The sequence below is a fragment of the Ammospiza nelsoni genome, chromosome 9, assembly GCF_027579445.1.
Source record: "Ammospiza nelsoni isolate bAmmNel1 chromosome 9, bAmmNel1.pri, whole genome shotgun sequence".
In the NCBI taxonomy this organism is placed as follows: domain Eukaryota; kingdom Metazoa; phylum Chordata; class Aves; order Passeriformes; family Passerellidae; genus Ammospiza; species Ammospiza nelsoni.
In genome coordinates this window covers 13317478-13340426 of record NC_080641.1, presented here as the reverse complement: position 1 = coordinate 13340426, position 22949 = coordinate 13317478, and the positions used below count along the sequence as shown (strand labels likewise).

Sequence of the window (22949 nt, the reverse complement as noted above, 5' to 3'; positions counted from 1 at the left end):
AAGGTCACATTTACAGAAAGATACAATTTCATGATGTAAAGGTTACGAAACTAGAGACTCAGTTCCACCTAACTCTGATCCCATATCAAGTCTTAACAGTTTTTCCATTATAAACAGTTACCTGCAGAAAGAGCCCACATGCCCATCATTCTTAAATTTGGCACACACTTAACTCCATTAGAAATGTGTATACCTCAAATGCCAATTTCTCCTGTCCAACTTACATGGTTCTAGTTCAGAGCTTTTCCCTGGACTGTCTCCAGGCAGGCAGTAATGTTCAGATGCCATACAGGTCACTCATTGCCATATATGCCTGGCAAAGTCTTCAACAGATTTACACAAAGCTTAGGGAGGAGAAAATATTTACAGATGTGCTAAAAGCTGAGAAATGTACCAAAGCAGGAGCTGGACCAGCTGCTGACAGATGTGTAAATGCATCTGCCTGGACAATGCATCTACACCAGGAGTGTGCAGCCACTGTTCAGCTTCTCAACTGTAGAAATTTAAAAAGGTTATGTGCTATAACCTTTAAGACTTCCCATATCTTTGACAGGCTGGATTACGTTATTTCCTTGTACAGAGGGTTAGAGTTCACTTGAGAAAATATAATTCTAATATACTTGCAACTGTGAGAAAAGATAACTGAAGAGTGCAGGCCAAAATGTAAAGTTTTAGCAGTAACTGTAGCATTTTCCCCTGAACTGGGTGTGGCTGAGGGGGAGTTAATTCAGTCCCAGCTGCCCCGGTAGTACTGCACTGTGCCCTGGCAGGCAGGCAGGCGCTGATGCCAGCCCAGTGTTCTGGCTGCTGCTGAGCAGTGCTGACCCAGCCCCAAGGCTGCCTTCCTCACCACTCTGTGGGGCTGGGCACGATCTGAGAGGACAGCCAGGACAGCTGACTCCAGGCATATTCCCCATCACAGACATCTGCTCAGCACTAAAAGCTAAGAGAAAGAAGGAGGAGAGCATTTCTTGTTACAATATTTGTCTTCAGGAGCAACTGCTCAAGGTACCCAAGCCCTGCTCCCCAGAAGTGCCTGGAGATTTCCTGCTGCTGATGGGAAGCAGAGAACACATCTTTTGTCCTCCTTTGCTTCCCCACACATCCTTTGTTTTTAATAAACTGCCTTTATTTTGACCCACACTTGTTTGTTTTTTTTTTGCATTTTATTTTCTCCCAGCCATCCTGCTGAGGAGGGAAGCAGCTTGGTGGGCACCTGTCATTCATCCAAACAAGATCAACCCACCACACTCCACAAAAAGAAAGTTTTCATCCTTTTCTTTCTTTTTTTAAAGACCATTGGAATGCTCAGAGCTGCTCATACCAGAACACTGGTTCATTTCCAAAAGTTACAAATCCACAAGGCCAGTATTAGTGAATTTCCAAGAATCCAGTTTAAGATCCCACCCAGTTACCTTGCTGCTCATCTAAGAAATGGTTCTGAGCAATCTGGGAGATAAAAAATAAATAATGAAATATAAATCAAGTACACCAGCAGTCACAGAAAAAACACACTCTCCAAATACACCTATGAATGCTACTTAAATTTGTTCCCATGGGAAAAATTCAAGTGCCAAATACATTTACAGTAGAGATGAAATGAGGAGTTTTTCCTTCAGAAAAGGTTGCTGTTGCCTGCTACAGAAGACCATAAGAACAAAAGGATTTTTAGGAAAGAAAGCTAGAGGAAGGATGCAAAATGAAAGAATCAATTTCAGTATAAACAGGTTTTTTTTTCCTAGGTATTCAATGATTTGTTTTACAAAACAGCCTCCCATTTATCTAAAAACATGAATACAGCTGAAACCTATGCAGAGCACTGATGCAAAACTTAACATTTCAAACACTTATGATAGTAAACAGTCTATGTATGGAATCAAAACTCTTCCTGAAATTGAATTCCTTTAAACAATATATACTGTCAAAGAGTCCTAAAATTAAGTCACTATGAGAAGGAAAAAATCTTTATACTAAACAGATGCAATTTGGCTTTGAAAAGTGATCACAAAAATGCCACATTATTCATAAAAATTTAGAAGACTGCAGTACAGACTTGGGGAAAGCCAACAAAATTTAAAACAGAGAGAGCAGGATGATTCATCTACTAGGAATTAAATCAACACTGACTTTCCAAAAGAGGTAGAACTGCATAATAATGACACAGAAAACTAGGGAATAAGAACTCAACAATAAGTTTTAAGCAAAACATAACAATAAGCAAGCAGATAAATGCAAATGTAGAAATCTTAAAATTAAAAGAGGACAGGTGAACTGAAATGTCTGATACCTCACAGAAATCAGTAAAAAAACATCCAGGGATCAATGCAACATCTGATCAAAAGAGGGTAGCAGGGAGGTCACACAGACAAGGGACCTGTGTGATGCATCACAGAAATCTTAAGGGTCAAATAAACTGAAATAAACTGGGAATGACATAGCTGCTGAAGCACCTTCTACAACAGGAGCATCAATGCACTCAAATTACACATTCTTATAAACCAAAAAACAAAACTCATAGCCAGGAAAGTATCTGTAAGTTCACTGTAATTTCAGCAAAGGGAGATTTGTGACAATGAAGATGCTGGCAATAAAAGCAGCAGGTAAAAGGACAGAATGCAAGTATCATGAGACCTTTTTAAATGTTAAAAAGGAACACTACATCACCAGAGACTTAAACATCCTGGAACAGTTCTATAAAGCTAACTTCAGAATTGGAAAGTGTGTCCAAAAGGAGAAACAGTAAATGCTTCAGAAATACAGTTAATATTTTTGACATCTATGAAGAATTTGGAAGAGCATATTGCTGGAGGAATCAATATTTTCCTCAAACATATCAAAAGCAAAGGAAACCTGTCAGTAAGCTGAAAAGGTCAAGAATTTTCTTTCTACTGTGGCCTTTCACTTTTGTGTACTTTTTGCATCTTAAGCTGTTTGTGTATCTTAGTTCATTTACAGAGAACACTGAGAAAACCTACACACACAGGAGTGCTTCTCTGTGGAAAAGAGCCTCAGAAGCAGCCTTGGACTGAAGCAATTTTTGCAAAGAAACAACAAAATTTACATTTAGGAGTGCTCACTGTTTGTTATCACTCACCCAGGAGTTCCAAAGGAATTCAGATATTAAAAAGGCATGAACTGTTAAAGTCAATTTTGGTTTTAAATACTCTAGGAGGATTCCAGAGGCTGCAGATAAACCCACACCAATCAGATAACGAAAATTTACAATAAAAAGAATTATCAGGCACATCATCAATTCAAGTATCATATAGAAGAGTCAAAACAGCACTGGCAGAGCAGTATCAGGCTTCCCTGATCAAAATTTTTAAAAGGAACAGGGAAGGAGGGAAGAAATTATTTGCCTGAGACAACGTATCTGAGTTTCTTTACAACTTTCAAGAAAGTCTTTACAAAGGTTCTTGAAATAGAGGGGGGAAAAAGGAAAAAACCCCAAAAACCAAACAACCCACCCAACCAAACTATAAATGAAAAAGCTGAGCTGTTGTGGGATAAATCACAGCCCTCAGCAACACATGATGTTTCTCTATCTACTTACTTTCACTGCTACTTGTTGGAAAATATAAACATTAACACTCGGTGATTGCTGTCCAAGCTACCAAGAATGTTCCTGCAAGCCTGCACAAACCGAAATAGAAGATTTGCTGTTATGCCCATACACTCATCAGGCTGCTCACAGTAACTGCATCCAAGAGCAAACTTCACCTCTTGTTTCTTGCCTTTCTCCCTGGGTCATGTTTTGCTTAAAGTCGCAACCTCATCTCACAGTTACTACAGGGATACTACAACAAAAACATTCATCTCTTCCCTACTATCTTTGTAATTTCACTCAGAAGAAAAGTAGAGATAGGAATGCCATGAATGATTCACAAAAGGAAGAAGAGCTACAGAGATTCCTTTGGTACAAATCTTCCCAATGACTAAAACATCAAAGCTTTTACCAATTTATCAGCTCTCAGCAGCAAGGTTGCTACAAATCTCTGAGATTCAGAGAAGCAACACTCACTCTGTGGCACACAGGAATGTGCCACATACCCAGTAATTACCCCATCATTCATGAATTAAATTATTCTACCCTGGGACAATACTGGGAAGTTGAGAGTTATGTAAAATACTGTTAAAAATAAGACAAATGAAGACAGTTCATTTATTTCTAAACGTTATTTTCCTGTGACAATACTTAAAAGAAGTAGCAAAGGCAAAGGATGCAGTTTGACAATAACCTCATGAAAAGAGACCCTTGAAATCTTTTAGAAATTGACTTACTGCTTCCTCAAGAAATTTAGTGCCAAGTAGCTCTGCAATAAAGAAAGCTTCACTGACCAAAGAGAGCAAGCTGTCAGCTGTGCATGTTCAGAATAGCACCTAACCAAGTGCAGCCCAAAGGAGCATCAAGGGACAAAAACCTCTTCATGGCAACACTCTGGTTTTGTTCATTCCAGCATTTCTCCTCCTCACTTTTTTGGTGTTTTCTACAATGTAGAAGCCTTTGGGCTTCCAACGAACCTGCATTTGCTTTCTGTCAATTACTCCCCACTTTGGTCTGTTTCCAACCCATTCCTGGAGCCCTCCCCACTGCAGGGCCAAGCCAGCTTTGGTTAAGAGGAATTAGGTGATTACTTAGTATCTTTTAAATGGTTGAAGCAAGTAGCTGGAGATACAATTTAGATTTACTGTAACATAAGGACAAACACTTTTGTCACTGTGCCAACAGCCCTGCAAGCCCACCTTTACATGGAACACTGAGCATAATCCCACTGTCATCTCTGATTAACAAACTAGATAGAGAAAATGCAAATGCAGTTTGTCATAGGGATCATAAAACCCACCTTCATATTCAGAGCATTACCTTGCCTGTGCTTTGTAAGATTGTGGTTCTTGTCCTCCATACTCTCTCCCTGCTGACAATATCTCTAGTTACATCCACTTCAGCATCAACAAAACTTCTCTGTTTGAGAGCAGTTATGTCATCATCCAGATCAGTTTTGATAGTGGATCTTTTCTTTGCCATGATTTTGGCTTTGATAGCGGCAATTTTTTCCACTGACATAGCTTCAGACAAGGACCTAAATGAGCAAAAGTAACAGCAGAGACTGAATTATTGCACAAACAATTATTCCGAAAGAATACCTGAATAAGTAACTTCATCCTGCCCAAGTTTAAGGCTGTGCTATAAACCACAAAACAGTCATCTTATATACACACTGAAATATTATATAGGCTTGGTATTTCTGTTTTGGGCATGTGAATCCAATTTGTGACAAAAAACTCACAGAACTAACACAAAGACCATCCAAAAACCCTAACTATACCAAACAAAAATAAAGAACCCAAATGTAAAGCATCAGGACTAACGCCTTCATTTATAACAACATCCAAATTTCAGTTCCCTGTTATTTTTAGTGGATTAGAATTTTGTCAGCCTACCCCTGGCTGCTCTGAGGCTTTCAAAGCATTACTCTAAACCTTGGCTGAGGTGCAGTTATGTGGACTTGGTCCCTTGGAAGATGTGATACCATCTCAGACCATGCAGGTCAGCAAACAGATGGTGGGAACCTTGTCCACATTAATCTGGGTTTGAGAGAACTCACTCGAATCCAAGAGAACAACACCTCTGTGTGTTTGTTTTAAACTGTAAACAGCACTGGGCTATCAGTGAGCTCTACTGTTTTGCAGGTGAGCTGAAGAAAAAAAGCTCAAGACTGAATTGCACAATACTAACTGTCCATACCAATTTTACTATTATATAGGGTTGTTTTTCCTTTGAGAACACATGAAAAAATTAATGCAAGTACTGGCAGTGAAGCATTGTCCTTTGTAACTATGTCATGGGGAAGGGAACTTGTTTGTGCTGCTGCTTGGCTCACAGCAGGGTCAAACACAGAGGTGAAACTCACCACCTGTAAATATTTGTACTTTTTTCAAAGGGGTAGATGTTTACATTCAGCATTAAAAGAACTGGTAACTAGAGAATATAAACTAATTCAAACAACTCACTGCAGCATTGCAAAGCTGTAATACACTCAAGGTGGCATCCACATCATTAGTTTATACAAAAATCATACATACTTGAATTTTTTTCTTATGCTTTCTACCTATGCCACAAACAGTTTTTTTTCCTATCATTTCCTTCTAAGTAAACCTATATGAGATGGGAAGAAATCACTCAAAGTACCTATTTTTCATGTGCTTAGCTATAATTATGGATTTTATAAATGCCTCAAATCTGCACTGTCATAAGTGTTTCAAGGTCTGACTCCTCGAACATTACTGAGAGCATCAAAGAGGAAAATTGCCATTGAGAGCTGCTGGACAGAAGTAAAAGTGGCTCCTTTTAGCAAAAATTGTTCTCCATCCTGTAATTAAGCTTTAGGCATAAGGAACAGTAATCCCACCTGATCTGCTCTGTTTGCACGATGCCCTCTTTGTGTCCTTCCAGCCGAGCTGCCAAGCGCTCCTTGTCCAGGCGCACACACTCTTCATCCTGCAAGGAACAGTCTTGTTTAAGTTCTGTGCACTCTCTTTTCAAATAGAAACACAGCTAGAATTAAAGCTATTCACAAGTATTTTCTTCACATTTGCAAAGACACTCTTTATTTCCAATTATTTTTGATCTGAACGTTATCATTAAGTCCAGAGCTATTGGAATCACAATTGTTCAAATCTAACTTCTAACCCCTTCCAGTTCCCATTCCCATGAAGTTCTAATCCTTTTCATTTCCCATTGCCATGGAGTTCTAATCCCTTCCAGTTCCCACTCCCATGTTACCTGTACACCAAAGGACAGGTAACCCAATGGAATTCCTACAAAAACAGATGAACACCCTAATTTACCTCCACCAACAATTTATACTGATGACAGTCACTGTCATTACCTCTATTCTTGGTTTCTTTGCTTCTGCTAATATTTCATCCGCTGCTCTTTTAACTAGAAGAAAAAGAGGACATTAAAAATGCAAGATTGTAGTAGATTTTTATAAAATAACCTCAAAGTTATTTTATAGTTAAACTGTACCTTGAGTGGATCGTTGAAGGCCAATTTCAAGTGGAGCACTTCTGTCTATGCTTGATGAGGTTGCTGCATTCAAACAGAACATTCAGTTTAAAAAGAAAATATTTGCAATAATATTTGGATATAAAAGAAGGACAACAGACAAAGTGCAACAATGGAAGCTCTACATATTAGGTAGCAAAGGTGGTAAAAGACTGGGACTAGTGGAACTAATCAGAACCTGACAAGGTAAAGTTAAATTATGTTGCTGAGGTTCATTTGGCCCTTCTTTGAAAAGTGCATCGGACCAGGTGACCTCTTCTGGTCCATTCCAACATAAATTAATCAGTGATCCTATGATCTCTATATACCACTCATAAAAGAAAACAGTCACAATGAGAATTAAGACTCAAAAATCAAGATCTACTGGTTTGTCTAGTTTTGTTTTTTTTTTTTTTAAAGACAACCTGGTGATCCCTTCAAAATATAAAGTGATTTTACTCATCATTACAGAAATAATATACTCCAGGATATTTAAAATTTAAAGACCACCTACGAAGCAGAGGATCTTACAAAGGTGATATTTCTGTTTTTCTCAGAGAAACCTCTGATTATTGTTAACAAAAAATTTAAGATGATGAAATGCTAGGCAAATCTTCCAGACTGACAAAGCAGTAATTCCATATATTTTATTACACTGAAGATGTCATCCCACACATTTCTTGCATTCAAGATCAATGTTCTACTGAAAGCTTCCCATAGTCTAAGAAAGGAAAAAGAATACATGCTAAGCATTCTAACACAGAATTATTAACCAGAGTAGGTTAATAGTAATAATAATGTTCACCTCTAAACATGCATGTAGGAATGCAGCTCCTATCCAAGCAAAACAGTTAATTTAAGAACAATTAAAATGCAAGAAATAATAACTTTGTTTGAGAAGTTTAGCACATTCAGTTAAGAAGCAAACTGCCTATTTGTCACCCCATCTTCCCCTCCTAGCCCTCACTTGTGCCAAGAAAATGAAGCAGTAAAGAGCACTGTGTGTCCAAATCAAAAGAACACATCACTCACATGTTTCCCCATTTAGGTATGCAAGCAAGTCTTTCCTATCAGGTCTTCTTACCACAGGAATGTTTTCAGTCTGAAAAGACAGCAGATGTGACATTAAACTGTTCTTCCCTCACAGCAACTCACTGAAGATTTTTTACTTTTACCAAAAACTACTCACTCACACCAAGACATGACCATGTGTCCTGCCACCCAAGGAAGTTTAACTACCAAGCTTAAAGTGCAACCACATCCTAGAGGATGTTCAGCTACACAGAATTAAACATACAGCCTGCTACAAAACTGAAAGAGAGGGCAGCCTTTTTCCTCCTTCCCTTCAAACTTGCAAATAAGATCAAGAACAAGTGTGTGTTTTATCACACACACAAACACTTCCCTGCCAGGAATCTGTGTTGATACATAGAAATCAGGTATTTCAATTGTGTTGTTCCACACCTGCTGTCTCAGGTAACAATGAAGCACAAGGGAAGATGAAGAGTGGCCTCAGAGAACAGTCAAATGGAAATTAAAAGGACTTGTAAAAAATTCCTTTATCCTTATTTGTAGGGCTTAATCAATTTTTTTTTATTGGATTGCTTACTTCCAAGTCCACTCCAAAGCTGTTCTGCTTTTCTCCGTTCTGGAGTTCTGCTTTTCCCCATTCTGGAAATCCCTGCCATCTAAGGCACTAAAGGATCATCTAGATTGGGATCACTCCACACAACAGATGAACAAAAGTACTCCCGAAATAGTTTAGTGCTGGAAACCACTATGGCCATAGACTATCATGGACAGTAATTATTATTACTGTTAATAATTGGTTAACAAACTCTTGCTGTAAACATAATTTGGTGGTTTGAAGGGATAATCTGTTAGGAATTGAATTGTCAAGAAAAATACTCCATACCCTGACAGGACTTGTCAAGTGATCCTTGTGCAGAGGTGATTGTTTTTAAACACACACACACTCTGCTGCATCTCATTCTCACTTTCCCCAGCCAAACTGATACACACAAGTGCATTTATCATTGCCTGAAAATAACTACACACATATTCATCATCACAAGACAAAAATCACATTTTGTATGGTTTACTTACTGCAGCACGACGGACGTACACAGGATGGGAAAGGTGCACATTATTGAGCAGGAACAAGATAGAATCCAAAGTGTAGTATTCCCTGGGCTGGCCCTCTTTCCCTGTCCTGTAACACAAGAAAAGGTTGTAGCATTTAATTTCTCCATCTCTGTCTCAAGCACATCCTTTTGTAGAAAAGGTCTCTTTTCTTTCCAGGTGACAGTTTAAAAAGCAAGCAGTAAACATTATTATCAGGCTATTGCCAAACTAGTGAGCTCTCAATTGTGCTAAAGATTTCAGGTAAGGGAGATGAGTTCTTGCTGCCTCTTCAATGAATGAATTATTAAAAAAAAACCCTTCCCAAAATAAGAGTTGGGTGTGCTGTAAAATAAATAAACAAGACTTGGGAAATGTAAGTACACATTCCCTCTCATTCACACTATTTATTCTGATTATCAAATCATCATATGTGAGACAGCCAGACAAACAGAACTGAGCTGCAAATGAAATAAAGCATTACATCATCTTCAGGTACAACAGGCCAGAATGCTCAGCACTGGAGAAAGCACAGTGTGAACTTGGGACATATAAATCCCACAAAGTCTAGGGAGCAAAGGGTTCAAAACAGTGCCCAAAGATTAAAATAGGGAGTGACTGCAAACTAACTGCACAAGAAAATCAGCAAAATGCTGAAGGATACAAAATCCCATACTGAAGTCAGACCACATCAGAGCAACACAACAGCATCAAGTTCAATCTGAGCTTTCAAACAGCTTGTTTCAAAGATACAGCTCTTAAGGCTAAAAGGGAACTTGCTCTGTGCAACTATTCACAAAAAAAAAAAAAACAAAACCCAAACAAACCACACCAAACAAGGCCAAATAAATGCTTGGCTCAGCTTGGCTCCAAGTACATTGAACAGAATTCCCCCCTCTCACCCATTATGCTGTTACTACAAGATTTTTTAGGGAAGCAATGCCTGTCCATGTTTCAAAACCCCCATTTCCTAAACACTGCCAGTGCTCTGAGAAACAGCCTGGCAGCCAGGAAAGCAGCAAGGGCAGCAATTCCACTGCCCAGCCCCACTGTGGGACATGTCCAAGCCCAGCTCCAGGCAGGACAGGGCTCCTCCACACTGCCCAGTCCCTGTCCCTGACCAGCTGGCTCACCTTAAAGCCGGAGCAAGAGAAGCCACCACAAAACCAGCCCAAAGCTATAAATTTAAGACTGGCAGAGAATTTTCAACAAACAAGAAATTTCAGGAAGAAGCCCTTTCATTAAAAGAGTTTTCCCTGTAAGTACAGTGGCTTTACTCATGGCTCATCATCAGCACCAAAACACACAGCACAGAAGTGCCAGCCTCACTGGGGGAAGGGAGAGGAAATAAATACTCAGTCACAACTTTATGGAGCCTGGAAGAGCCACACAAAAATCTACTAAACCAACAGAAGTGAAAGCCTGTTTTCTCAGTACTGTGGATTTAATGCCACCTACTGCTTTGCTTGTCATTACTTTTCTGAAATTAGCTAAGAGTGCCCAACAACCTGTTCAGAACTTATTATCAGCACTAAAGTTCAAAACCTCACCTTCACAATGATGCCTGAGAAAACCAATGTAAGAATAACATCCAGAGAAAAGGGATTCAGGATACCAGAACTGTAGAATAAAGGGTCTCTCTTACCACTGTCCCTTCCTTCCAAAAACCTGGTGTGCTTGAGGTGGAGGGTGCCTGTTCTGCAGAGGAACGGGAGCAGACACACAGGATTTTTCTTTCAACTGCTAAGAAGCCAAAACTTGGCTTCACAACTACAGGCAGCCACCAGAACTGGATTCCTCAGCAAGGAACTGTTTGAACAAGCAGCAAAGCAGTAAGGATCTTTGATATGGTGGTATCTAAACACACTGGAACCACTAGCAGAACCAAAAGCTTCCTCTACACAGGCTTGGCTCCAAAGCAAAGCCATGATGTCACATGATGCAGCTGTCACTTCATTTTAAACAAACACTTCAGACTGTCTTAGTCCAGAATCACTCATTATTTCTTTGAAGTGTGCCATATGCACTAAGCATGACAGAAGTCCAGCTGGTCATCTACTCAACCTTTACAATATTTAGCAAGAAATGGCAAAATACAAAAACAAACACACACCGAACCATTATGTATTAATTGAAACAATAGTGCTACAAAGGCACAGGCATTGCCAAAGCTCAGCAGGGCACAGCTGGTACTTCATCACTTCGGCCACACACACAAGAATTGCCCATGCTCATTATGGCTCTAAGAGGATGTTTTATTAGGAGAACAAGAAATTGCACATTAATAGGAAATCATCAGATGGACAAGCAGTTGCACACAAGGAAAAAATCTAAGCCTAAACTGACATTTCAACATCAGCGTGTGATCCTGCTGAATAATCAGAGAACTAAAAACAGGCAGATCTGAGGGTAGCTTGCCTCATTCAATTTACAAACATCCCAAGTAGAAATAGAAATTAATTCTTTTATTTCCCACATTCAGTTATGGTACCAATTACAATTAGAAAAGAAAAATCTTAGGAGGCAGACCTCAACAAATTCATTAACAATCATTAAGTAAAAATGTAAGGAACAATTTCATCTCTTACAAAATAAACTCCAGCTAAAAAACGAGAAAATGTTTATATAATAAGAGAGTTTATATAATAAGAGAGTAAGTTTCACCTGGTAATTTTCAACACCAGGAACTGACTTCTTTCTCATCCATTCACCTCCCACCTGTGGGCACCAGGAATTGATTCATTTCTAACAGCTTTATTTCCTTTTTCCTGTTTCAAAGCCTGAAGTTTACAGAGGTACCAAGAACCTGTGTCTCATCCACAAAACCAAGTAGAAATCTTTAAAACCACAAGACAAAGCACACTGAGTATCACACAACAGACAATACCCAGGGCCAGCTGCTCACTGTTTGCAAACTCAGCTGCATATCCAAGCCCTTGACTAGGCAAAGAAAGCAATAAATTTCTCTGGTAGATTGATTCCTTCCTTTGGTTTTGAAAGCAATTCATGCATCACTCTTCAGGGCCCATAGGTCAAAACACACAAACCACTTCATCTCAGACCACCTAGCCTTTTTCATGTGCCAGCAGGAGCACCTCTATAATTATTATCTGGAAACTAAACTGGATTCAAGTTGCTTTCCCCCCCTCCAGGTTACCTTTACCTTGGCTTGATTCCTCAGCCCAGTTCCGTGTTTGGGTGACACTTGTGCCAGAGAGAGAGAAGGCAATGCAGGGCAGCACTGCTGACTCCTGCCAGCTAAGCTGCCCGAGGAGCCACAGCTAAATGTCTCCTGGGACTACTGCTAATTCTAGCAGGGACAAATGCCACTGCTGCTCTTCAGCCTGGCATTACTCTCCTCAGGCTGGAGATGCAATTACAGCTGGGGACACCTAAAACAGAACTTGAGGTTTGCTCTGTGAAAGATTAAGCCACCAACACCTGCTCAGTGCAAGCATAATTTGGGTCCTGTCAAGTGACCTGAATATAAAAGGGTTTGAATCTTGAAAGTTTTTGAGAATGTCCCTCCTGAGTGTAGCAATTACCTAAATTAGCAGCTCTTGAAGTGTGGTGTTCAAGCTACTGAGCACAGCTTGCAGAACTGGTCTCATTTTTAGAGTGTCTTCAATTCAAAGCTGAGACATGCAAAATGCCACAGAGGTTGACAAGAAATGCTGTCAACTGAGAGCAGCCTGATGCTATCAAAAGCTCAGAAGCCGCTGGTCTAAACCAAGATTTAAAGAACAAAACTCCTCAAATTCCACCACAGTGTTCCCCAGGTGAGCACTCACAGCTCTGGCAGGAGCTGCTGCTCTGTTCACCCACACATCCTTCTTCACCAGGAAGATAAACCTGCCTGGCTGTACCTAGCAAAAAGTTTGCTCTCCAGCTGCTTGTAGGGTTTTGGTAACAATTTCTGGGTCTAATCCAAGCTCTCCTGTTTCTTGCTCCCTGCAGAAGGGCAATGCGACTTGTTTGTCTACTTAACCACTGCTTGTTACCACTTGGGAAAAGTAACTTGTAGCAAGGAAATCACCACACCTGTCTACACACTGCCCAGCAGAAATGCAGCCAAGACTTCTAACTGCTTATCCAAATATTTTTCTTCCTCTTCAGTCTACGTACCAGTATCCCCCACTCAGCAGGAAGCACAAATAACTCCAAAAGTAGTTTTTGAAAGCTTAAAGCAGGTAATGAAAATGCAGGTTTCTAGTAATATATAAGGTACAAAGTAAAATCAGCAATGAAAAGTCCACCTACAACTGAAGATAAGCAAGTAGGCTTAATTCCTTTCTCTCTCTCAATCTACAGCCAGTAATAGTCATATCATAATTCTGAGGGGAAAAAATAATAATTCCTGGTCAGACTTCACTGCAAGTTTGGGATTTTGTGAGAAATCTGCAGGCATTTCTGCTTTTCAACAAAGGTTCTTTGAATAGTACCTGAGCTTTAACAAGAAGCATTTTTCCCTGTTAAGTTTGAAAAGGATTCATTGAAACTCTTCTAGTTAGGACACCAAGAAGCAGTAGCTGCCAAATTCTGAGGAAAGGCAAACAAAAAACTCCCTTGCAATGTAAACAATCCACGCTATACTAGGAAAATTCAACAGGTAAAACCCCTCATTTTCTAGAGGCTTTCTAAAACCAGGCATTTTATCTGCTACAATCATTTTAGCCACGTAAACTCTCTCTCTACTTGTTTATTACGATAAGACCAACCAGGGAACAGCCTGCACCGGGTCTTGCCCAGGAAGAGGCCTCAGGTGGGGGCAGAGCACCTGTACAGCTCAGAGGGAGTCGCTCCGGGCCTCGCTGCCCTGCTCCCGGTGCTTTGGCAAAGGAGCAGCCCCGACAGCGCAGGACAGAACCACAGCCCGTGCTGAGCGGGAAGGGACCCATCGGGAGCACCGACTGCAGCTCCCGGGCCCGCGCCAAGCGCCCCAATAACCCCACCGTGCGCCCGAGAGCGTTGTCCGAGCAACAACACAGCGCGTCTATTTCACCGAGCACCGAAAAACTTGGGAGCAGCCGCTGCCTGCTGCCGTCTCATCGCATGAGTCTGCAGGACGCGGCACGGGCAGGAGCGCCGGGAGCCGAGGAACGGCCCGGGCCCGGCTCCGCCGGCCCAGAGCAGGAGCCGGGAACGTTCCCGAAGGGAGCGGCGAGCGCTGTCTGCCCGCCGGGCTGCCAGGGCACGGGGATCGCCCACGGGACAGCCGGGCAGGGCGCTGGGGCCCCGAGGCCCTGCGGGGAGCGGCACCGGCCCGCCCGACCCGTCCGCCCCGCCGCCCGCGGAGCGCCAAGGACGGCGGCAGCCCCGTCCCCGCTGCCCCGGCGCAACTTCGGGGCAACTTCTCCCCCCGCCCCGGCCGAGTCGCTTACCCCCAGATGACATAGTTGGTCTTGACGTTCTTGGGCCAGGAGAACTCTCCGAAGATCACCTCGTCGCCCTTGACCACGATCTCCTTCTTCTGCGTGTTGTACTGCCGCAGCACGCTCAGCACGTCCGCCATCTTCGCCCGGCCGCCACCGCTCCGGCCGCCGCCGCCCGCCGCAGGACCCCGCCGGCGCGCCCCGGGCTGCCCGCCGCGAATGCCTGAACCGACGCCGCCGCCGCGCCGCCTACTAGGGGCGACGCCGGACGCGTTGCCATGGGAGCGACGTGGGCCCGCCCCCGCCCGAGAGGGGGCGGGCCTGGCGGGGCGGAGGCCACGCCCCCTTGTCCCTCACGGCGGCACCGACGGGGCGGGGCTGTGGGTGCGGCTTGCTCCGTCCTGAGCGCACTGAGCTTTCTCATGTTTTATGTGGAAATAAAGCTTTACACACAATCACTGCCCGAGTTTATCGGCGTGCTTCCCTTCTCTGGAGCTTTGATGCTCCCGCGTGCCCGCCGAGTCACGGCGCGGGGCTGAGCCGCGCTCCGCGGGCGCGCTGGGATGGTTTGGGCGGGGGAAACGAGGAGTTTTGGTTTGGAGAAGAGGTTTTAGAGGGTGCTGGAAGGGGTGGGTGGTGCTAACGGAGTTTTAGGGTGCTGGCATGGATTTGCGGGCTCTAATGGGGTTTTTCAGGGTGCTGGGAAGCATTCGTGGATGCTAAAGCAAAACTAAAAAGGGTTTCGGGGGTGTTGAGGTTTGAGGGGGGTTTGGGATGCTAGGATAGCATGTAGTACATTGGGAGGAGTTTTAGTGGGGCTAAAGAGGTTTTAGAGGGTGCTCAAAGGGATTTGGGGTGCTAATGGGGCTTGAGGGTGTGCTGGGAGGAGTCTGAGAGCTAAAATGGATTTGGGAGTGCTGAGGAGGTTTGAGGGGTGTTAGGGGTGCTGGGATGGTTTATGGTGTACTCAGAGGGGCTTTAGTGACACCAAAGAGTTTTTAAAGGGCTCTGAGAGAGGTTTGGGGGTGTTTAGGGTGATACCTCAAGAAAACGGTGTCAAAGGAGCAGAGGGAGCAGCAGGAAGAGCAGGATCAGTGAAGTTTATGCTGGACTTTAGGGAAAGGTTCCTCACAGTGGTCAGGTTCTCCCAGGGCAGGTAATGGTCCCAATCCTGCCAGAGTTCCAGAAGCTTTTGGGCAATGTTTTCAGACACAATCCATGGTGGGATTATTGGGGTGTCCTGTGCAGGAACAGGAGTGCAGCTTGATGATCCTTGTGGGTCCCTTCCAACCCAGGGTACTCTGTGACTCTGATTCTCTCAGACACTGTGCGTGCATCTCACTCTGCAGGCTGGAGAGAAAATCCTCTGTGTCCTGGATAGAAAGCTGGGTTAAAAAAAAAAAAAAAAAAAAAAAAAAAAGAAAGAGAGAGAGACCCAGAAAAGTCTCTGCTTTATCAATCACAAACAATCTGATACAAATAAGCCATCAAAAAACCATAGCAAAAAAAAGTCATTAGTGAAGAAGGACAAATAGTAATGCCATGGAGCACATCCCACGTTACCCTGCAGAATTTGGGATCTCAGAGCTCAGTTTGCTCACCTGAGCAACTGCACAGGTGCAGCTGGCACATTCTCTGTTCATGTTCCAGGTTAATTTTTCCTGCTCAAACACACAAAAACTGGGAGCACAGCATTCCCAGCAGAGCCCAACAAACTGGTACCCCCGGGGGAATACTGATTGCAGAATTAAGACCCCAAAACAAGCTCTCATTATGACTTATTCTAACCTTTGATGCTCAGAATTTTCTTAACACTCTCCAACACTGTCAGAAAACATGATACCATCTTAAATTTGCAAAAGGCAGAATTGGGTCATTTTCCTTCTTGTAAATAACATGTGCTGAGGCTGACAAAACAGACTTAAAGCCAATAGCCTATAGAATTCCCTGTTTCAATATGTTAGTGATATCCCCATTTGTGTCAGAACAACAACATGCAGAGCACCACAAGTGTATTTAAAACATTTCAGATATGGTATTAAAACCAATCACTGCCAATATTTATATGGGTATAGAGTAATATTTATGTGTTTAGAAGACAAAGGCATAATGAATAACCAATATCATTTCCTGAAATGGATTTGGAATTATAACTAGAGCTACAGCTTATGAAAATTGGATCAGGACTTGAAATGCTTCCAGCAGGCCAAGTCCCATTTCCATGCCTCATCCAAAAGCCCCAGTATCCCCTAAACCAGTGCTACCTCTTCAGAAACACATCCTGTACATCTGCTGCTTCACAAGGAACACCTCTTTTCAGTGAGACACACAGTCACTGTGTTACAATGACACCAAAAAGCCCCTCATTTCAATCCTCCTCCATTCTGCTGCTCAGGGAGCAGGGAATGGGGCACACAGTCAGCTGCACAGATATTTATTTTCAGGTTTCCAGAAAACACTGTAGCTCTGGTTTCCTTTTTCACTTAAGGCTGCCTTCCCTGGGAAGAACAGTGAAGAAAAAAGAAAAGAAAAAGAAAGCAGAGCAAGGAGGAGAGTGTGCACTGGCAGTAGTTCAGCAAAGACAAGCTGTCTGCATCCCTAGGAGCAGGATCCCTGTGGGAGCTGGGTGTGCTGCTCTGGGAGGAGGGAACAAAGCAGGGAGCAGCAGGGAGCGAGTTGGTCTCGCCCTGCTGAAATCAATGCAGGTGTGAAACCAAGGATGGAGCAGCACAGAGGTGCTGTGGTCATGCTCTGGCAGGAACAATGCAGGTAGCTAAGCCAAAGGAATGACCCAGCTTTGTGTCAGTACCCCCCACATGACTAAAATCAAACTCCACTTAAAGAGGAAATTGTGTCAGCCACAGCTTCACCTTCCCCTGTCACTCACTGGAAACAATATAAATACGGCTGTAGTGGTGAGGGAGGTCAGAGGAGACTCCACCTCTGATTCCTGGCACTGTCAGAGGGCTCTGCCTACCTCCTCCCCACAGGGACACCTCCTGGGTAAGACTCCAGCCCTCAAATATACCAGGTGCTTGCTCAGGAAATTGGGAAGGCCAGCCTGTGTCTGTGATCACACTCTAACTGCTACATGCTGTCATCTTATTGCAAAAGTTCCATACCTTCCTGGTGATTTTTCACAGGCAGCTTCTCACAGCATTGACTCCTTCTTCTCAGCAACAGCCAACAAACCCCAGCTCCCCTCTCCAGCAGCTAGCCCACTCTTTTACAGCACTCATCCTTATTGGACACAGCTGTGGCCTGTTAAGGGCAGGCCTGTTCCTGATCTGTGGTGATTCGTGCAGCTGCAACCCCTCAGGGGTGAGATTGCCTTCTACACTATTCTCTTACATTCTATCCCTCCACAGCTGCACAGGCATCTCCCACCTGAGTGTGCTTGTGGCTGCATGGTTCATATTTCCTGGGCTCACACACACACCTGCACACAGGGCACTCACCACCAGCACAGAACCATGGGCTGGGCTGGGAGGAACTCCAAAAGTCATCTCTTTCCAGTGCCACACCAGCTCTGCATGTCTGTGCCAAACTAGCCACGGCTCCGAAGCTAAACCCAGCTATCCCAGCCCTTCTGATATCTGAGGAGCAGCTAGAATGCCAGGGGGTGGTTTTCTGCCAAATTTAATGCAAAAATATACTGGGTTTACTCTTAACGTGACACTTTCATTACAAGTTTTAACTGGGACTTTACAAAATAGTTCCCACAGTTTGCTTTGGGGACAATTTATATCTTTTGGGCACTATTTATATATTTGAATCAGGATTTGATATGAAACTATTTTCATGTGGCATTAGATACCTGAGAGTTTATCAGTTTTATCACAGAAGATTAGGCTACAAAATCATTATCTGAAATGAGCAAGCAAATTATCATTTAGTAAAATGAGATCATATGACATGGGTACAATGTTTCAATTGCATTTTCTCACTACTTTAACAGGTTATACTGGTGTTTTGTAGGAAAGCAAAATTAAGTTGCAAAACATTAGATGATTTTTCATCATAGGTAAGTTCATTTAAGATTAATCAACAACCAGGAAGATAATAGAAAGATACATCATGCATGAACACACATACCCTTTTTCACAGATACATGTGACCAAAACCAAATCAGTACAAGTGTGCATTTCCTTGCAGTATTTTTTAACGCATAGGGCTGAGCACTGAACAGTGATCCAGAGCACAATTTACTCTCTCAGCTAAGAGGGGGTAGAAAAGTTTCTCTGTTGTGCAGACCCCAGAGGCGATGCTCAGAGGATATTCCACAGGAGTGCTCTGCCAAGGACATTCATTTGACCAGGCTCCACAGCAATGTATGTGGGGGTGAAATCACAGAATATTGTTGAACAGCTTTTACTGGGCAAAGGAAATAAAAATCCAACACCTCCACATAAAGTAAAACCTCCCCTATTTTTTTTTTCCCAGGAGCCACTAAAAACATTCCACACATTACACGATTAGCCAACTCCAGTAACACACCTTCCCAGGTAGTAGGAGCTGCTCTTCATCCCCCGCCCATTATTCACTCCATTCCCAACGCTCCTGTTCCACAGGTCGGTTTCTGACCGAAGAACTGCAGGGCAGGAAAGAAACGTGAGGAAGAGCAGGCAACAAAAACGGGCACGGAGAACATTAAAGTAAGTTTTACACTGGACAAAGCAAAGGCACCGCTGAACCCCCACATCGGGAGTCAGCGGGGCAGGAGGCCAAACCTCCCCAACTTCCCTCACAGCAGGAGCGGCTCCGGGGCCTATCCCGGAAAATCAGCCCCTCTCTATGGCTGACCCTATCCCAGGAAATCAGCCCCTCTCTGCGCCTCTGCTGACCCTATCCCGCGAAATCAGCCTCTGCTGACCCCTGTCTCGGGAAATCAGCCCCTCTCTGTGCCTCTGCTGAGCCTATCCCGGGAAAGCTGCCCCATCCCGTGCTGCCCTGTGCTGGCCTTCTGACTGTGCTGCACTGTGCTGGCCCAGCTGTCCCTGTCCCCGTGCTGTCCCTGTCCCTGTGCTGTCTCTATGCAGTGCCTGTCCCTGTGCAGTCCCGGTGTTGTCCCTGTCCCTGTGTTGTCTCTATGCTGTCCCTGTTCCCCGTGCTGTTCCCGCGCTGTCCCGGTGTGGCCGGCGCTCCCGGAGCCCCGGCATTGCGGCGGGCAGCCCCGGAGGAGGCGCGGGGCCCTGCGGGCGCGGCGCGGGGCGGGCTGAGGGAGCGCCGCCCCTTCCTGCGCGAGCCATGGCCCTGCAGGGGGCGCTGCGCCGCGTGGCCGCGGCCTGGGGTGGGCGGTGAGTGCGGGCCGGGGGCACCGGACCGGCACCGGGAATGGGAATGGGAATGGGATAGGGACCGGGGCACGGATAGAGATAGGGATCGGGACCGGAACTGGGATCGGGACAAGGACACGGTCTGGAGCGAGGACTGGGATCGACACTGGGAGTGCGACAGGGATAAGGATCGGGACCGGGACCTGGACTGGGATCGGTATCGGGCCAGGGACCGGGACCAGGACCGCGAGTAGGATTAGCGTCGGGACAGGGACCGGGACGGGGACAAGGACAGGGATCGGGACCGAGACCACGACTTGGATTAGGGTTGAGACAGGGACGGGAACCGGGACAGGGACGGGAATCGGGGTCAGAACAAGGACCGGGTCCGGGATCGGGACTGGGAGAGGGACAGGGATCAGGATGAGGATGAGGATAGGGGTCAGGATAAGGATGAGGGCCGGGCTCGGGATGAGAATGAGGACCGGGATGAGGATGAGGATGCGGACCGAGATCAGGATGAGGATGAGGGCCGGGCTCGGGATGAGGATGAGGATGAGGGCCGGCTCGGGATGAGGATGAGGATGAGGGCCGGGCTCGGGATGAGGATGAGGATGAGGGCCGGGCTCGGGATGAGGATGAGGATGAGGGCCGGCTCGGGATGAGGATGAGGGCCGGGCTCGGGATGAGGATGAGGATGAGGATGAGGATGAGGATGAGGGCCGGGCTTGGGCGCGGGGCGGGTGCGGGGTGCCCGGCCCGCGGTGCCGCGGATGCCACCCGTGTGCGTGTGGCTGTGGCCGGCGGCGCGGAGCGGTTCCCGTGTAACGGCCCCGGGGCCGGGCTGTTCCTGCCGCAGCCATCCCGCTGCTCCCCGGCCCTGCGGGCACACGAGAAGTGGGCTGGCTGCACATGCTGCAGCTCAAGGGAACCACCATGGCGCAGTCAGTGAAATACCGAAACGAAACAGGGCAATGTGGCCATCCTTTGAAAGCTCGAAGATCTGACTGTCGTTTCTTTTTAGCTATAGAATGGGGAACAGACAGACGGCTTGTGTAGGATTGTCGTGTGGTGCTACCGTGAATCAAATACAGGTAGCATTTTTTATGTTGCTTTTACTGATTTTCAGCATTTATTAAAAATTACTTCAAACCTTTTCTTGTTTACACAAAGAAATACTGTAAATAGTTCTGCCTGTTGAACCTGTTCCTATGTTCATCATGGTTATCAAGCCATGCTGGCAGTTTTGTTTATCCACAGCCCTGGAACCTGATCTTCCTAGGCTGCACCCATTTTATGCATTTTTTTAGACCTCTACTCAAATTCAGTGTTGCCATCAGCATCAGGGATAGAACCTTGAAAATTACTGATATAAAGTAAAGTTAAATATTTTAGAAGTTGTGGGTCTTATAAATTTACTGATAGTTAATGATAGCCTGAAATCCCCTTGAATTTACAGTAAAGCGATAAGGGTGTATCTTCCAGCCACTGCTTTTGGTCACTGTGCTTGCCACTGGCACATCCCAAGTGCCTTACGGACAGAGAAAACTGTCCTAAACAATGTAGGGAGATGCAGGGAGCTGGGCAGACTGCAGAGCAGAGTTGTACCACACACTCCACCATCCCTGTGCTGGTTTGGAGCCACATGCTTGTCAAACCTGCTTTCAGAGGTGCCAGCAGAGATTTTCCTGTGTTTGCTACTCTAATAGCAGCTTTTTAACCAGTGTACTACTTTCAGGAGTGTTCAATAGCATTCTAAGTGCATTGGCTTGAAGGTCACTGAGTTTTAACTTTCTTTTGAGCACACAGGACATTATTTCACGCAACTGTGTGGTGATTTTCTCTAAAACAACATGTTCATACTGCAGTATGACAAAAAACCTCTTTAAGCGTCTGAATGTGAGTTACACAGCTGTGGAACTGGACCTAAATAGAAATGGAAAGCAGTTCCAAGACATTCTGGAACAGATGACTGGTGGCAGAACAGTGAGTATATTCTCTTATACTTAATAGTAACAGCTTGGGCTACACACATCCCTCTTAGGTTCTATCCATAGCGTTCTTAAGTTCTTGTTTTGAGACAGGTAAATGTGGGATACAAGCTCCTAAATTAAATGCTGCAGGAGGTCTCTTCTTGTAGAACCCCTCTGGCTATCCCTCACACCTGATCTTTGCCCTACTGACACTGAAATAATTGAAGTATCAAAGCCATTTTTCATTTGTATATTTAAACCATTGTGTTTAACAACTTTATTTTATTTTACATAGTCTCACTTGACTCAATGATTGAAACTTATTACAATCACCCACTCAGTATCTTCACCCCACTTTTGAGGGGCACATGAAGTTTCCCATCTCTGTAAATATTATGGACAAGTATGGGTTGTACACTAATATTATACACACATCTAGAAGAACACAGTGATTGTGTGTACTGGAGTCCACATGGCCTTGCTTGAATGTTTACCTTTTTCCCAAGTGGTAACTAATGCAACTTTTGTTTTCTTGATAGGTCCCAAGAGTGTTTATCAATGGGACTTGTGTTGGAGGGGCAACAGATGCTCAAAGACTTCATGAGGAAGGCAAACTGCTGCCTTTAATTAATCAGTGTCAATCAAGGCAACCTTGCTGAGCAACCACCTCTAGCTTCGTCTTCCTTTGTATGAACAGAGTTTCAGATGAAATCAGAAGATCACAGACACAGCATGAGCTGCACTCAACAACCTCAAACCATGGCTTTCTGAATTACAGATCACTCTTGACAGACTTTATGGCTTTGGTGAATTACTTGGTGTCCTTGCCTCAGCTTTCCCACAAGCCCAATGGTCATTAGCAAACATTCTGTAACTCTTGGGGCTCTTAGTGAGACAGTGATGTCACTTCGTGGTGATTACATCCTGCTCCAGGGAAGCCCAGGCTCTGCAAAAAGAATCCTGTGGGTTTTGCTGCACATTAGTTTGCTTTCTAGCTTTGTCTCAATAAATTGTCAATTTTATTTAATGGTTTCTTTAAATATAATTATTCTGTGTCAAACTGAAGTGTAAAGCAAACCCAGTTTGCAGTGATACTGGTGTGTGCATGTCTGCCTCTCCTGTACACCAGTGCCTGATCACCCAGCTCCCAAATCATGTG

General features: G+C 44.4%; 2 protein-coding genes across 4 annotated transcripts in view; one reads left to right on the top strand and one right to left on the bottom strand.

Annotated features, from left to right (window-relative positions):
• Positions 1 to 14705, bottom strand: part of CDC73 (cell division cycle 73) — a 101560-nt gene extending 86855 nt beyond the window's left edge. The window contains exons 1-7 of the mRNA XM_059478524.1: positions 14551 to 14705; positions 9155 to 9260; positions 8081 to 8150; positions 7031 to 7093; positions 6891 to 6943; positions 6411 to 6499; positions 4865 to 5081 (exon numbers count right to left, since the gene is read on the bottom strand). Of these exons, the coding sequence (XP_059334507.1) occupies positions 4865 to 5081; positions 6411 to 6499; positions 6891 to 6943; positions 7031 to 7093; positions 8081 to 8150; positions 9155 to 9260; positions 14551 to 14681 (729 nt within the window). The 5' untranslated portion in view covers positions 14682 to 14705. The remainder of the gene's footprint in view (positions 1 to 4864; positions 5082 to 6410; positions 6500 to 6890; positions 6944 to 7030; positions 7094 to 8080; positions 8151 to 9154; positions 9261 to 14550) is intronic.
• Positions 14706 to 19137: 4432 nt separating this feature from the next.
• On the top strand, positions 19138 to 22812 carry GLRX2 (glutaredoxin 2). Of its 3 annotated transcripts, none has more exons than XM_059478009.1 (4): positions 19138 to 19196; positions 20842 to 20911; positions 21627 to 21803; positions 22330 to 22812. In XM_059478009.1, the coding sequence occupies exons 2-4, from the start codon at positions 20849 to 20851 to the stop codon at positions 22447 to 22449; spliced, it is 360 nt and encodes a 119-aa protein (XP_059333992.1). In that variant the 5' UTR covers positions 19138 to 19196; positions 20842 to 20848; the 3' UTR covers positions 22450 to 22812. The 3 variants fall into 3 exon arrangements, with proteins under 3 accessions (XP_059333992.1, XP_059333990.1, XP_059333991.1); XM_059478007.1 differs by lacking the exon at positions 19138 to 19196 and adding an exon at positions 19789 to 19838; XM_059478008.1 differs by lacking the exon at positions 19138 to 19196 and adding an exon at positions 19938 to 20034.
• The last annotated feature ends 137 nt before the right edge of the window (positions 22813 to 22949 follow it).

Excerpts from the sequence above, each read along its gene's own strand:
- GLRX2 (XM_059478007.1), top strand. The coding sequence starts at position 19,789 with ATGGCCCTGCAGGGGGCGCTGCGCCGCGTGGCCGCGGCCTGGGGTGGG. Across the intron at positions 19,839-20,841 it reads GCCGCGGCCTGGGGTGGGCG|CTATAGAATGGGGAACAGAC; the intron begins GTGAGTGCGGGC and ends GTTTCTTTTTAG. Across the intron at positions 21,804-22,329 it reads AGATGACTGGTGGCAGAACA|GTCCCAAGAGTGTTTATCAA; the intron begins GTGAGTATATTC and ends TTTTCTTGATAG.